Consider the following 17,007-nt stretch of genomic DNA (forward strand, 5'->3'; position numbering starts at 1 on the left):
TGTGATTTGAATTAATATTGGTATTGAGTTCTAACAATTAGGATTCGGGCGGCATCGATCATTCGTCTTTTATAGACGAAACGTGCGTTTGGCGTAAAAAACTAAAAAAATCGGCAGGATTAACATGTGTTTACGAGATCTCCCTCTAGCCAACGAAGAACAAAGAAACGCATAACAATACGCACAGTAACACACCGTTTAAAAGAAGTCCGAGGTCAAAACAGAATAAAAGAAATTGAGCTTTATGACAAAGATACATACATAAACAAAGAACTAGTAGCAGTTACTAACATTGTAGCTCCAGACCTCAATTAATCTGATTTAGAGGTTATGTCTTCATCATATGGGAATCAAGCCCAATCCCTCCCGTCAGGAGTTTAGTATTATACCTTCATAAAATATTTGAGAAGAGCATAACCATATCCCGTATCATGCCAAATTTTATCTAAATACTTTATTTCATTGTATGTCGATTTCGATAATATCAAAATTGGATTGATTTTGTGAATGCAAGGGTTATAATAGTAAAAGTAAAAAAACTCACACGACAAAATGCATCCACCTTCAATGACCATTAACCCCAAAATTAAAATAACAGGACTGGTCATTTGAATAAACGGAAAATTATGGTTATACGTCGATGAGACATCAACCAATTGACACAAAACCCAATTAAAAGACATCCTGTAAATCAGATAGGTATAGACATGTATGTTATATACTGCGCATTTTGGTTTGGCTCAAGGTGTAATACCACCATTGATTTCCCCCTATTAGTCTTTGTTAAATTTGCACTTTTCAAAAAAATGTGCAGAATTTATCTTTGTTTCAAATAAAGAAACACTTGGCATGAGTAAAGTTTTATCCTGTCCAGTACTACAGAAAACATTTCACATAACATTTCACTGCACATAAGAAAATAACCATTATTGGAAGTTAACCAATAAACTTTCTCCCCTTATTTTTATCTGTGTACAAGGTTTAGTCACCATGTAACCTCAAGATTACAAAATATTCTATAGAAATCCCAAATAAAAAATAAAGGTGTTTTGAAATACTCAAGACATATGTTTATGACACAGAAATGTTTTACTGCAATACCATGTAGTATTAATTACCTACAACTGTCAAATTCAAGGGAATATTTTTTTCGACCTACTGTCGTATACAACCAGATGTGACGTACCATGATTTGGTGGTATTACACCTAAAGAAGTCATTAATGTTCAATAAACTGAATGTGACTTTTTTTCCTTTGTCTTACTGGTTATTTCAAGCATTTCTGTCCAATTTTGTCATAATCAGTTCAAAAGTTTGAGAAAAATCTAGTATAATGAAAGACGACATCTACAGCGAGTCGAGCAAAATTTCTTCGACAAATCCAAATCAAGTCGCATCAAGATAGAATTGAGTGTGGAACAATAAATGATCAAATATCTATCTTATCTGCCTACAATCAGTTGAATACGATACACAAGATTATTTAAGGAAGATAAATACCACTAATGGACCTCTTTGTCTTCTTTACAAGGTCTATTTTGGTCAATTTATATCTCTCATTTCCTCAAAATTTCAACTTTTTAGGCCAATAAATAAAAATTAAGGGGTAACTTTCACTCATTTATGGTAGAAATGTTATAAGAAATGAGTACATTTTAGCAGACTGAACAATCCATATAAAAGTTTACTGTCTCCAAGGAGGTTTCAATAAGTCCTTATGTAAAAATTAAATTTACGCCGCGTTCCATAGAGGGACATAAAAGGCTTTTCTTTTAGTGAATAATATGTCGTTACAGCATTAAAAAACCCATTTCATCTATTTATAACTATATATTTATTTAAGAATTTCCTAGGTTAATGTTCTATCATACCATAATATAAGAAATAAGGAGACCCCCCCCCCACAAAAAAAAAAAAAAAACACAAAAAACAACAACACTTGGTATGGCTTGTTTTGTCAAATGAATATTCATGTTAGAGTCCTATTTCAAGAAAATTTTCTCATAAAATGTGTTTTGGAGACTCAATCTACTCAGAGTATTTCATTTTTTGTAATATTTCACTTAAATAGCAAGTTATTTTAACACATGAGATTACTCACAAGGTCAAAGGTGCATGTACAGCTTCCCATATTAGGTGTAATACCACCATTAATCTTTGTTAAATTTGCACTTTTCAAAAAAATGTGCAGAATTTATCTTTGTTTCAAATAAAGAAATACTTGGCATGAGTAAAGTTTTACCCTGTCCAGTACTATAGAAAAAAATTTCACATAACATTTCATGGCATATAAGAAAAATGACCATCATTGGAAGTTAACCAATCAAACCTCTTATTTTATCTGTGTACAAGGTTTAGTCACCATGTAACCTGAAGATTACAAAATATTCTATAGAAATCCCAAATAAAAATAAAGGTGTTTTAAAATACCCAAGTACATATGTTTATGACACAGAAATGTTTTACTGTAATAACATGAAGGATTAATTACCTACAGCTGTCAAATTCAAGGGAATATTTTTTTCGCCCTACTTTCGTATACAACCGGATGTGACGTACCATGATTTGGTGGTATTACAACTAAACAGAAATACTGACGATATGATTTCCATTTTATTTTACAACACACGTGTTGAAAAGGACTTGACCACAACAAAATAAGTAGAGCTCATCAATTTGCCATAAATTCATAATTAATATACTAGTATATCGTTATTCGTGATTGTTATTTATTACTGAAGTAATTCACTTTTCTCGGTTTTCGATGGTAGGAACATCACACGCAAATATTTTCTTTTCCGGACAGTTCCCTTTTTACGTTTTGCTATACTATTGGTTTTCATATGTATTTGTATACATGTTGTTAAAATGTAGACACACCATTATTTTAAATTAAATACTGTTTAGTCGTGCATGAAACAAATTACGATTTTTTTTATTCTAGTGAGCCGCAATCAGTTATCACATTGTAAATCGTCGAACAAATTATATATACAAATTTCAATAATGACGAACATTTTTAAGTCAAGGTCCAAACTATAGGACCAACAACAATCCACACTCGCCTCCATAGTTAAGCTGTATCAAAACAAATCTTTACATTTTTATGTATTTTATCAATATGAAATTTCCGGTAATTTTTTATAACTTCACGTTCTCTCGATTGAGAAACATTCTATATCAATAATGTTCACTGGCGTTTCATTTTGGAAACTAGTAGATATAGACCGTAACTATAAATGACACTGATAACAATGACAATCATCTATCGATTTTTTCTCGGAAACGAATGTTTCCATGCATATCGACTGAGCGTTATAAGTCTACTCCGGGATTTCTTCTTGCTGGCCTTTATATTGTGTTTGAATGTTCTGTTTTCAGCAGCATTTGGGTCCAGACAGCTACAGGGTTTACCACATGTAGATGGAATAGATAATACTATTCCATCAAATACTGTGGATTTGCAACAGTCCCCTCCGTCCCAAGAGCATTCCGCGGTATTGTAATCAGCCTGACACAGCCCATCTGCTATATTGGACTACAATATAAAAAAAGCAAAAAACTAAAACATGTTGAACAAATTCAAAACCGAACAAAGGGCTAAATTTTCAACATAATTTTCTACTTTATTCAATTTAAAGAACAAATTCGTTGATCATAGAATAAAATTGAGAATGGAAATGGGGAACGTGTCTTAGAGACAGCAGCCCGACCAAAGAGCAGATAACCGCTGAAGACCACCAATGGGTCTTCTTCAATGCAGCGAGAAATTCTTTCACTCGGAGACCAGTGCAGTAAAAATGAACGTCATACTAGACTCCGAAATATACAAGAAACAAAAAATAAAAATCATACAAGACTAACAAAGGCCCGAAGCTCCTTACTTGGGACAGGCAAAAAAATATTTTTAAAGTATAAAAATGTGGTGGGATTGCCAATGTGGCATCTATCCACCAGATACCACATTCCGTAGATGAAAGCAATAAAAGGTCACCATAGGCCAAACAAGAACACGATCTAAGACAGTTACAGATACTAGCTGGTTAAATATTTGGTACATACATAACTACTTCATACCTTACTACATTCTGCTATGCATGATATAGTTTCTGGGTCTGGTATCCACTCTAGTAACACTCCACATGTTATTTTTCGTACTGGACCTTTTTCTTGATGACTGTCGGTAATACTTGCAAGCCTACCTCTCACTTTATTTGAATGACCATTTACTATTGCAACAGCTTCTGGTAAGAAGCAGTCTACTTCACATTGGTCGCCTAAAATATCAATTATGTTTTAATTTAGGAAATCAATTTAAAATTTAAATATTAATAAATTGAAATGAATTTTGTGCAATTTTGGAAAAACATTACTAATGTAAGTATATGCGAAAGACACGATAGGACTGTTTGCGGTAGGATTCTAATATAACAGAAAACGTTCAATGTATGTTACATATTATTAATGGAAGTACCAGGCTGAAGATTAGTGGATTATATGTTACCGTATTGTTTACATTGATTCATTTATATTGATTGTGAAAAGTAAAATGACTACTACTCAGGCATACTCGGGTCGAGTCTCACATAAACAATATGTGCAAAACAATTCGAAAAGTATACAAAATAGATTTTGTCTTTGGCTCAAAATACCGAATGACCTTAATCATAGGATTTTTATTTGTCACTGGCAAAAAAATAGCTACCACTTCATTTGTAGTTAAGTAAAAAGTGTATATCCTTTCGAAGCATTAGATTGCATACCTGATTTCATTAATTGATTAACAACCAGATCAGCCAACCACTTTGTTCTTCAAATTGTCCTGTACCAGATAAGGAATATAGTAGTTGTTATCACATAGTACGTTTCTATGTTTGTTGGTGTCGTTTTTGTTGCATTTCAGTGTTTCTGTTGTTCCGTTGTTGTCCTCCTGTAGTAGGTGTGTTTCTGTTGATTTTGGTTTGTTACCCAGCTTTATTGTCACTCAGTCGAATTGCGATTTTTGAATAGCGGTTTACTACTATTGCCTATATTGACACATCATCCCGCATACATTATATGTGTGCTTCTTGTTGTGTGGATTGTTTTTATTTTCTCTTATTTTATTCTTTTATTGCGTGCTGTCGTCTATCTATAATTTAAGGTGATATTTGAGGTCTTTTTACATTTTCTATTTGTTTTAACTTTTATAATACTTGCCTACTTTATTACCATGACAGTTGAATTTGACCTTTGTACTCTCAGCAACAGTTGGACATGATCCAGCTAAGGACGATTTACAAATACTAAAACTGTTGTTCCAGGAACCGTCTATTCCACAATTAATCACTTGTTTAACCTAAACAAATAGATGTAAAATCATAATTACCTATGGGATAATATATATTGTAAGGTTTTTAAACATTTTGCAATGTCAACACAGCAATACCAAACAAACGTAGACACATTCAATCTGATATATGAATCATTTAAATAAAGATATATATAAAAAATAACACTCAATTTTGCCCAGTGGGTACGCTTTAAAACTCACCACTGACCAACTGATAATTCATGTCAAGACGTAACGCGTAATAAAATATTAGTTTTCTTTTTTGGTTGCTGTTTTCCATATGGTTTATGAAATTTTAGGTCCTTCTTCCTTTTTTGTAACAAGTCATATTATTTTTTTTGCATGAAAAAGGTCTTACAAAACTGAAAACTAAACATGTTTTGTAATGCATTGTGGCTATATGATTTTGAGAGTTCCTGATGAAGGTTATTCAAGAAAAGAGCTTTGGACAGACGAAATGTATAACGTGTTTTTTTCTTCAGTTTCTTATATTAATATACAGAAAGGACCGAAAATTTATTTAAATATATACATACTGGGTTATCTGGACATATCATTGTACATGTACTGCCTACATTGAACAGATCTGTACATCTATATAAACCTTTGAACACTATGTCTTGCGGTGGACATGTAATTGGTACACAACTTTCACCTTTCCACAATCCATCCTCATCGCATTCAAGTTTATATATTTTTCTGTGAATAAAAGTAATATTCATACATTTCGGGTGTATTAATATGAAATGACATTAATGATAACAGTACAAAGTATTTGCTATTGTTGTTACTTTGTTGGTTTTCTCTTTGAACTGTTGAACAAACTATTAATAAACAGTTGTAAAAGGTATCAGATCGACTAACAAAGGAATTTGAGCCACAAAGTATCGATCTGAGATTGCGAGAAGTAACTAAACGCTATTTCTTAACCAATTACAACTAATTAACAGATAATGTATTCAAGTCTAAAATACGGAACAGTACATATCTGGTGGATTTTTAATAACTAATAACAAAAACATGACTTTGTACAATGCTAAAATATAAGCATTGACAGAACGAAGGACAGCAAAATAGTTTACACACGAGATAGGAAGGAGTGGGGTAGGATTTCTTCAGAACAAATATTCTTTAGTTCATAAATATTTCTTCAGGGTCAAGTATCAAATTGTGAGTGCAACAATTTTAACTTTGCTTATTCGGGAATACAAACAAAAACATGTATCCTGTTTAATTCTACGAAAGAACTATTGTTAGTAGACTGTTGACATGTATTTTCACACACAATAATAATAAAAAAATACAATTCATACCTGAAATTGCTCTTTCCTACTACATGGAATTCTTTCTCACATTTGAACTTGCAGACTTTTCCAAGGCCATGATACCCCCTTTTACATGCTTTAGTCATGAGTCTGGCATCATCGGTGACTGATGGTGCTTTACAGTGTATCTGACAAAACGAATTTGGTAAAGACCAGGTTCCTTCAGAATCACATTGTATTGTTGAGACATCACCTTTAAAGTACCAGATATCAATTTGGTAAAAAATTATTCCTTATAACTATTTCCATAATTCATTTTATGAAAATTTGGGTTGGTGAATAACCAAATAAACTCATCATAGATACCAGGACTAAATTTTGTATATACGCCAGACGCGTGTTTCGTCTACCAAAGACTCATCAGTGACGCTCAAATCCAAAAAAGTTAAAAAGGCCAAATAAAGTACGATGTTGAAGAGCATTGAGGACCAAAATTCCTAAAAGTTTTGCCAACTATAGCTAAGGTAATCTATGCCTGAGGTAAAAAAAGCCTTAGTATTTCAAAAATTCAAAATTTTGTAAACATACGTTTATTTAATATTAACCTGTGAGCTTGATACATGAATCCGTCTTCATTTGTTGAAATTGTAGAATATAAAAAGTAACATAAAAAAATACTGAACTCCGAGGAAAACTCAAAAAGGAAAGTCCCTAATCAAATGGCAAAATTAAAAGCTCAAACATATCAACGAAAGGATAACAACAGTCATATCCTGACTTAGTACAGGCATTTAAAAACAAGAATGTGTCCTCAGTACACGAATGCCCCACTCGCACTATCATTTTCCATGTTCAGTGGACCGTGAAATTGGGGTAAAAACTCTAATTTGGCATTAAAATTAGAAAGATCATATCATAGGGGACATGTGTACTAAGTTTGAAGTCGATTGGACTTCAACTTCATCAAAAACTACCTTGACCAAAAACTTTAACCTGAAGCGGGACAGACGGACGGACGAACGGACAGACGGACGGACGAACGAACAGACGGACAGACGGACGGACGCACAGACCAGAAAACATAATGCCCCTCTACTATCGTAGGTGGGGCATAAAAATGTAAAATGGTGGATTGAACCTGGTTTAATAGCTAGCTTAAACTCTCACTTGTATGACAGTAGCATCAAATTCCATTATATTGACAACGATGCCTGAACGAAACAAACGAACACACTAGATTAGAATGTCAAACCTATGGGTAGAGCTTATATGTGCCGTTTACTGTATAGTTTTTTTAATAGAGAAAATTTTCTAGTACGGCGAAATAATAAAAATATGTTGTATAATCAATTATGTATCAAGTGATATGTGTGGATTGTGTTAACGTATTCAGAATATGTATACTGAAGTCTACATATGATTTTGAGTGTAGTCTCCATATCAATATTCACCCTGTAATCTGGACGGTGCTTTACAGTTGAAGTTGCATTTATCTCCATATTGAAATCCATCTGGACATGAAATACTTGCATACGGAATGTATGGCTCTCCACAGTTAACCGGAACACACGATAAAGAAGTGTAACTCTGCCATGTTCCGTTAACACACATTAATTCATTAACACGACCTTCCAATACGTACCTAAAAGAGAAGAAATTTCGCCTTGTCATATGCCCCTTTTTGAAGATTACTGTTAGTGCTACGGATGTTTTCATTTGGTATTTAGTATACAATTAGATAGATTTGTTATATCATTATAAAAGGAATATCGACTAACACTTATTGGTGAATTTTCATCACGATCATTCCAGATGCTATGATGTACTATCTAAATTAAAAGACACGGACTTTTATTTGTTCACATATAGTGTTGCACATTTGTTTAATTTTTATGGAAAATTGATTTATAGTGGGATAAACACAGATACAACGTTGATCCATAAAGACTTTGCAGATTTATTTAAAGAACAATTATGGCAAAAAGTTGCAGATGTGTCTATATTTCTTTTAATCTCCTCACTATTATTCGCGTGTAATTTTTAAAATGCTTAATTGTTTTGTGTGTGTAACATGAAAGCAAGCCAGTGTAATCTTTATTGGTAATGTTAGTTTGTCGATTTAAAAAAAACCAACATGCAACAAAAATTACTGCCGGAAGAGCTTTTTTCTTAGTCATCAATCATATGTATATACAGTATATTTCTTACCCCTGATTGCATTTGACTGTACATACGCTTCCCTCTCTTTTCCCATTACACATTGGAACACCATGCTTCACACGTGGAGTCCCACAAACAGGTCTGTTACATGATCTATTGAAACACCTTCCTACAGAAGGATCATATAATTCCATAGAGTCACAAGATGCGATCGTCACTGGGTCTAAAAATTTAGAAGACCTCAAACGAGCACCTGCTATGCTGATCCTTGGTGAGGAAAACTTTATCCTCACGCCTAGAGAGAAAGATGAAAAATCAAGGTTTTAAATAAATATAAGCAATTACAATTTTGTATCCAATACATGCTAATAAACATAGAAATGACATTCACGGTACCAATTTAAAAATATGTAACAAATTAGAAAATTCAAACGTTTGTTCAGGGCATGTTTTTTTTCATGAACAGACATGACAGTAAAACAAATGAATGCATTCATGCTTACAAGTTTTTCGTAAAACGTGAAAAATCACAAAAGTATGGATTGCACCTTAAAAATCATTTCTTTTTAAAAATAAACGTGATCAACATTTTTACCCAATACATGTACATGAAGATAGCAATTCCATGCATTCATGCTGACAAGTGTAAACATATAAACGAAAGCAAAAATCACCAAAGTATGGATGGCTCCAAAAACTTATTTCTTCCGACTTGACAACATAACTAGTAATTCATACGAACTTCTAGTCATTACCATGAACTTAAATTTGCCCGATTTTTTTAATAATTGCTATGAGGTTGTACTATTGTTCACCTTTAGTAAGTAAGAATTGCTGTGTCAAGTCATGAATGATTGGCACATGAATCGGGTTGTGTTTACATGAGATAGAATGGAGTGCCGGAGTTAAAGTCTTGGTTATGTTGTCATTGGTAATAAGTTCGATCCTCATCAACTGTTTTCTATTCAGATCATCTAATCCGTCTGATCCGAAGTGTATAATTATTTCTGTTGCAACCTTAGGTTTTCCAAAATAGATCTGGAATAAACATTGTTAAAATATGAATTGATGTTTTACGACATTACGTTTTATCCTGACTTTGATATTAACAGTAGTACCAGGCATTGTTATTTGATAAAGCCGACACAACACGTTTCACTCTTATTAGTTTTTTTCTCACAAGAATGATTGTATTTTTTTATTTACAATTATTTTTTCAAAACTCTTTGAACTCACAAAAATACACAGTTGGTATGGATAAAAATATTGTTTGCAAAATATGAATTTAAGCTTTGAAAGACACTATGTAAAGTACTTTAGCTTAATACAAATACCAGACTTGGGGTCAATTACATTGGAATGTAATTAATTAAATTACACATTGCATTGCAAAAATTGTCAATTACACTAATTGCACAGTTTTTGAAATGTAATTAATTAAATTACAATTACTTTCCCACAGTAATTAATTAAATTACACATTACATTTCATCATAAATTTTTTTAAACAATATATATCATGTATATATAGCATGTGTAAAATATTCACGTAAGCTTAGTTTTAGCATTGCATTTGATCATCATTAATATTTTTAATGTTTTGTCATTTAGTCTGCACCTCTCTGGTCTGAACACTTTGTTTTGACAGGAGCTGATGTGGCAGGTATTGCTTGATCATAAGATGTGTTGACAGAAGAAGGAATGTGTTCCTATTAACTTACCAATACATAAAGGGGTATATTGAAAACTCATAAATGGCTTCATTTATACATAATATAAATAAATAATTAAAAAATGTGTCCATTTTTTTTTACTTTACAATTATTCAAAAGTATTCTTGTCACTAGATTGAAAATAAATTTTAGCACAAACAATGTATAATGTCTAAATATTAGCGATATTTTGCAAATTAGATAAAATACATGTACTAGTGACATTGTCTCTAGGCTGTTTTATTACACATTTAGTCTGATTAATTCCCATTTGTTTTTACAGCTGATAATTTTTATTTTTATAATCCTTTTGTGTATACTAATTTGACAAAATGATTGTATGCATTGATTTAAATTCTAAATGAACAGTCTAAGAAATTTTTACATATTTGTTTTACCATACATACATGTATTGATGGTATGCATACATATTATCAATCTATTTATATGTAAGATAAAGATCTTTCTTAGAAACTGACAACACCAATATATGATTATCACATTTTTTTTTAAAGTTATAAGACTACTAATTTAGCAACACTTCTGTATGTCAAATAAAAAATATTTATATGTACACAATATCTTATCATTAAAATCATAACAGTACATGTAATTGAAATGTAATTCAAAAGTAATTTAGCATTACATGCTTTTTTCATTGAAGTTAATTAAATTACCATTACATGTAATTAAAAAAAATCCTCAATTACACATTACATTCAATTACATGGAACATTGTAATGCATTACACTTAATTGCCATTACATTTTTAACAAGAAGTAATTGTAACAGGATGCTGTTACGAAGTCTCCCAAACAAAGCTCCGATAACTCCCCATTCATATGGTCCCATGTTCATTTGATTTGATTTTTTGTCCCATACAAGAATATATATGGCTTACGAGTAGGGATCTCCACCATTTACAAGTTTTCAAACAGGAGGGGGTGGTGGTGACCCCCAGGGACTTTACCTACATTTCATTTGATTTGTTTTATTGTCCCCTACAAGAAAATATATGGTTTAGGGGTGGGGATCTGGACCGTTTACAAGATAATAGTACATAATCAAATTGAACGGGGTGGGGGTGACCCCCAGGAACTTCCATCTAATTTGATGTGATTCGTTTTATTGTCTCATACAAGAATATATATGGTTTAGGGGTGGGGATCTGGACCGTTTTCAAACAAGAGGGGTTGGGGTGACCCCCTAGGGACTTCCCTTTTATTTCATTTGATTTGTTTTATTGTCCCCTACAAGAATATATATGGTTTAGGGGTGGGGATCTGGACCGTTTACAAGTTTTCAAACAAGAGGGGGTGGGGTGACCCCCTAGGGACTTCCCATTTATTTCATTTGATTTGTTTTATTGTCCCCTACAAGAATATATATGGTTTAGGGGTGGGGATCTGGACTGTTTACAAGATAATAGGACATTCTCAAATTGAACGGGGTGGGGGTGACCCCCAGGAACTTCCATCTAATTACATGTGATTTGTTTCATTGTCCCATACAAGAATATATATGGTTTAGGGGTGGGGATCTGGACCGTTTACAAGTTTTCAAACAAGAGGGGGTGGGGTGACCCCCTAGGGACTTCCCTTTTATTTCATTTGATTTGTTTTATTGTCCCCTACAAGAATATATATGGTTTAGGGGTGGGGATCTGGACCGTTTACAAGTTTTCAAACAAGAGGGGGTGGGGTGACCCCCTAGGGACTTCCCTTTTATTTCATTTGATTTGTTTTATTGTCCTCTACAAGAATATATATGGTTTAGGGGTGGGGATCTGGACCGTTTACAAGATAATAGCACATTCTCAAATTGAAGGGGGTGGGAATGACCCCCCAGGGCATCCCCCTATATTTCATGTGATTTATTTTATTGTCCTATAATCATTTCTGAAGACTGCATGTATCTATCACTTATAGTTTTCAAGTTATATTCATTTAAAAAATTTTGAAAATAAAATCCCATAGGGTTCTATAGTAAAACCCTCCCTGCTTTCTACCCCCCAAAACACCCCTTAATAGACCCCAATGCACAAACGAAAGATTGATGGCTCACCTAGACATATTAGTCTACCATTTTATGAAATCCTAAGTCAATCTGACAAGCGGTTTTGGAGAAACGCTGCGGACAAGTTCATTTTTTAAAGCGGCGGAAGAAGAAGAAGAAGAATAATAAAAATAATAAGAACTGAGCAAAAACAATAAGTCTCCAAACTTTGTTTGGGAGACTTAATTACCCAATCCCTGATAGATACCACAAACGTTTTTATGTATGTTGGCGTTTGTTTATGTTGCAGTTCGATGTTTCTGTTTTTTCGTTGTTTGCCTCTAATAGTTGATGCGTTTCCCTCGGTTTTAGTTTGTAACCCGGATTTATTTTTCTCTTAATCGATTTATGACTTTTGAACAGGGATATACTATTGTTGCCTGAACATATACAAAATACCTCTATCCAATAATTATCCTCCTTTCCATAATTGTTACATGGACTCCAGTATTCATCAGGAACAGTATTGCTTACACACTTCTAGAAAATATACATTTTCATTGGTTGATTTAAACAAAGAAAAGGGAATAAAACAGTCGCCTTAATATTATTACCGAGTTAACTGTTAAAAATCTTATTTTTGCAAAGTTGATGTGCCTCCCTCTGTTTTGGTTTGTGGTCCGAATTTGTTATAGCTTAATCGAGTTATGCCTTTTGAACAGCGGTATACTATTGTTGCCTTAAGTTGTCTAAATTAAAAACTGATATGAATTCTTATATAACTCTCGTCGTAAGGCTATATCGAAATGTTGAATAGGGTTCAAATATGGTCATCACAGACTTCCACCCGACAAATAACAGGACTCTTCTGAAGAGCTTACCGTACTATCTGCATTTAAAAAACAATTGCTGAAAGAATAAAAGATACCAAGCGGGAAATAAAAAACCACAAGTTGAATAAAAACAAAGAACACATTGCCCCAAACCAACCAACTAATGAAAAGTCAAACACAAAACACTACACATACAAACAGAAGATTGAGTTACTTTCACGCAACAAAACATCGGTGGTAATCTTATACGCTCCAAAAGGGTCAATAGAATTTGTTGACGTATCCTCATTTTCCAGAAGCAGTTGTAACTGCCGACTCGGTCTACCCTATTTTCATGACCGACCTATTGGATATATTTCAATAAATTCTCGTTCTGTATTTACATGCTTCCACTGAGTGTTGTGAAAACAAACAATCAATAATTTGAAACTTACTTTTCTCCGAATCAAGAACCTTGAGAATGAAACCACACCAACTTACCTGGTTCCTGGAAGGAATTCCTATGATTAGCGACTCTGGACAGGTATCATCCTGGAATTCTGGATTTGCAACTGCTGTTTTGGCCCACTGGTCTTCAAAACCTGGAGGGAAATAATATCCGCAGTCTGTAACGCTGTATGGCCGCTCAAAATCTTCACAAATACCATCACCATCATGAATAAAACAATGACTAGGTTCTCCTAGAAGGAAGTATAGCAAATGTTAGTAAAGTTCGGTTGAATTTGAATACGAGAATAGGAGTTTCAATTATTTAAACTACAAAGATACAAAATTAGTTCCCAACCCAAAAAGTAACCTGCTACAATTAAAAAAACCGTGACAATAAACTTTATGTAGGGATAGTGAATACATAGAAATGTCGCAGGTCTGACTCACTGTAGAAAGACGAATAGTAAACGATACTAGATTCGAACATCATTTTGAAATTGAAAGAGAATGTTTGAAGTGGTCCATGGGTAAACACACCAAGATATTCTGTTTTATTATGTTCATTGATGATTTGTTAATCATTACATATATTAGCATACCTGCGCATTTAAAGAATTCTTCTTCTTTGCAATCAATATCACACCCATCGCCATCTATTGTGTTACCATCATCACACTTCTCACCACTTTTATCAAAAACAAAAATCTGCATTAATTTTTTTATGAATATATCAATTTGTAGTAGATAACTGCCTTTAATTATTAAACATTATTTACCCAAAAAAAATCACAATATTAACATGATTAATGAAAAGAAATAGACACTTTTCGATAACTGAAGGCCGGGTGTTTAAATCTAAATGTCCCTTGATTAAGTTTTTAGAACAACTGTCGTATGTTTGTTGGTTATTGACATTTTTAACCTTCGTCTTATTTTGATAAGTCTTAAACATAAATACAGAAGTTAAGTAGGTAGAAGTCAAAGTATCTACAGAAATCTTTATGATATAACTACTAGGTTTAAATAAAAAGGGAAATTTCAGAAATCTATGGAATACGAACGACACCGATTTCATTTCATACTGTATTGATTTTTCACAATCTCGATTTTTTTTAAATAATTGTCTCATGAAAAGAAATGATCAATCAACAATACTCACGTGTTAACATGACCATCTCCACAGAAAGACTGACCAACGATAAAATCGACAGACGGTGATGGTACACTTTCATGGTTTCCTGTTACAACAAGTATACTGTATGTATATGTAGTATTATGTTGGATGTCCCTGAAATATTAATAGAATGTTCATATTCTTTTAATAAAGTAAAGGAATATGTCAACGACATTTTTTTTAAATACGTAAATTCTTCATTCATTTCGTGAATTTAATATTGCATACCAGAACAATTTATTCATATTAATGATTCTAGAAAATAAGTCATCTGCAAAATTTCCTAGTTAAATATCAGTCTAAATTTTTTTTTAAAATAATTTCCGAATATTTGAATAAAAGTTAAAACTTGAAATATTTAATTATAAAATGATTTTACCGGTCTGTGAATTCTGTTTTACTGGTCTGAATTAACTGGTTCCCTGTAATTTCCGGAGATCTGATTACCCTGTACTTTTGCTGTCTACACATCGCACATTCTGATGCGGGCGTACTTGTTGATAATTCTGCTGCATCTATAGCTGTGTATGGATGCTGCACATATATTCGTACCTGTACGAGAAAATGTATTAAAGAGGGTTTGAAAGGTACCAAAAAGGACATTCAAACTCATTGATCGAAAATAATCTCACAACGCTAGGGCTTAAAGAAAAAAACAAGCAAACAAATAATAGTTCACAAGACACAACATAGAAAACTAAAGACTAATCAACACGAACCCCACCAAAAGCTTGGGGTGCTCCGGAAGGGTAAGCAGACCCTGCTCCACATGTGGCACCCGTCGTGTTGCTCTTATTATTAAAACCCGATAAATAGTCTAATTCAGTAGGTCATATTCGTGAAAAGGGAACGGGTTTGTAGTTACGACATAAGGAACATATCCGATATCATTTGTGAAACCGATATTCCATACTCGTGATGGCGTCCGTAAAACTTACGAAGGGATGCTTTCATCTTAACCATTTGGAACTCTTGGTTTAATAGGTTCCTTGTAAGCAGCAACCCTCTATCAAGGAGATCATGACAGGAAATACAATCCCGGGAATATCGTAACAATTGGGAGATATATGCTCCGTATGTGTTCTGTATATAACACAATAGCAATGATGTGTTTATAAATTAATGTACAATACTTCTCAGGTAAGGCTTCTTGATATACTGACAACAACCAATAACAGTTACGAGTGTACATTTTTTTTTTTTTTTTTTAGAAAACATGATTTCTACTGCAGTCATAGCAATTAAGTACCTAATGACAATTCATTTTCAAACAACTGAAAGTATAAGTAAATGATGCTAGTCGTACATACCTTTATGACAGGTCTTCTCACATTCAGTCTGATTGACAACGCATTATCACATGAAGCAGGAAAACTATCCAATGGAATCACTGTAAGATCGTCTGTCGTGATTTCTATAAATTTGATTGAATCACCCATTCCTGTCAAAATGAAGTCGTCAACGGATCCAGTATAAGGTACCCATATACTCAATCTAAACAAATGGTTGATACAGTATTCAATGATATCGCTTTTCTTAGTAATTCAGACTTGGTAGCACAGCTTTTTAATTTATAAAAGTTGAAGCTTATAGGGTAAGATGCAATATCTATCTATCGGTTTGCGTTTTTCCCTCTGTTATATGCATTAATGATAACATAAATTCAACGTGTTAAATAGATCTTGAATGAGGGATAGTGCAAAAAAGTGTAATTGTAAGGTGATTTCTGTATGCAGAATTAAAAGAGAGGCGAAAGATACCAGAGGGACATTCAGACTCATAGTTCAAAAATAAACTGACAACGCCATGGCTAAAAAAGAAAACAACAATAGTACACAAGACGCAACATAGAAAACTAAAAACTAAGCAACACGAACTCTACAAAAACTTGGTGGGTGTGATGTCAGGTATAATGGAGAAAGGAATTGTTAAAGACCCAAAACACTCTCGTGGTATGCACTTTCCGGACAGTTTTTAAACGATAACCTAACTATTTTTTCCTGCAAAATAAACATCAGGTATGCACGTGTTCAAATGATTGGAAAGCCAAAACCAAAAATAGTTTGAGTGAATTAAATGCAAATTGGCTTAAACATAGCAACCATAA

The 17,007-nt window shown here is 33.1% G+C and overlaps 1 protein-coding gene across 1 annotated transcript in view; it reads right to left on the bottom strand.

Moving 5' to 3' along the window:
• Positions 1-2,588: 2,588 nt before the first annotated feature.
• The window catches only part of LOC143063795 (pappalysin-1-like), a 33,813-nt gene continuing 19,394 nt past the window's right edge, over positions 2,589-17,007 (bottom strand). Inside the window, exons 8-21 of the mRNA XM_076236178.1 lie at positions 16,211-16,394; positions 15,280-15,452; positions 14,886-15,014; positions 14,326-14,411; positions 13,778-13,977; positions 12,924-13,004; positions 9,573-9,795; positions 8,806-9,052; positions 8,049-8,239; positions 6,646-6,850; positions 5,869-6,031; positions 5,200-5,338; positions 4,078-4,277; positions 2,589-3,538 (exon numbers count right to left, since the gene is read on the bottom strand). Coding sequence (XP_076092293.1) covers positions 3,266-3,538; positions 4,078-4,277; positions 5,200-5,338; positions 5,869-6,031; positions 6,646-6,850; positions 8,049-8,239; positions 8,806-9,052; positions 9,573-9,795; positions 12,924-13,004; positions 13,778-13,977; positions 14,326-14,411; positions 14,886-15,014; positions 15,280-15,452; positions 16,211-16,394 — 2,494 coding nt within the window. The 3' untranslated portion in view covers positions 2,589-3,265. The remainder of the gene's footprint in view (positions 3,539-4,077; positions 4,278-5,199; positions 5,339-5,868; positions 6,032-6,645; positions 6,851-8,048; positions 8,240-8,805; positions 9,053-9,572; positions 9,796-12,923; positions 13,005-13,777; positions 13,978-14,325; positions 14,412-14,885; positions 15,015-15,279; positions 15,453-16,210; positions 16,395-17,007) is intronic.

The sequence above is a fragment of the Mytilus galloprovincialis genome, chromosome 2 (genome assembly GCF_965363235.1).
Source record: "Mytilus galloprovincialis chromosome 2, xbMytGall1.hap1.1, whole genome shotgun sequence".
NCBI lineage: Eukaryota > Metazoa > Mollusca > Bivalvia > Mytilida > Mytilidae > Mytilus > Mytilus galloprovincialis.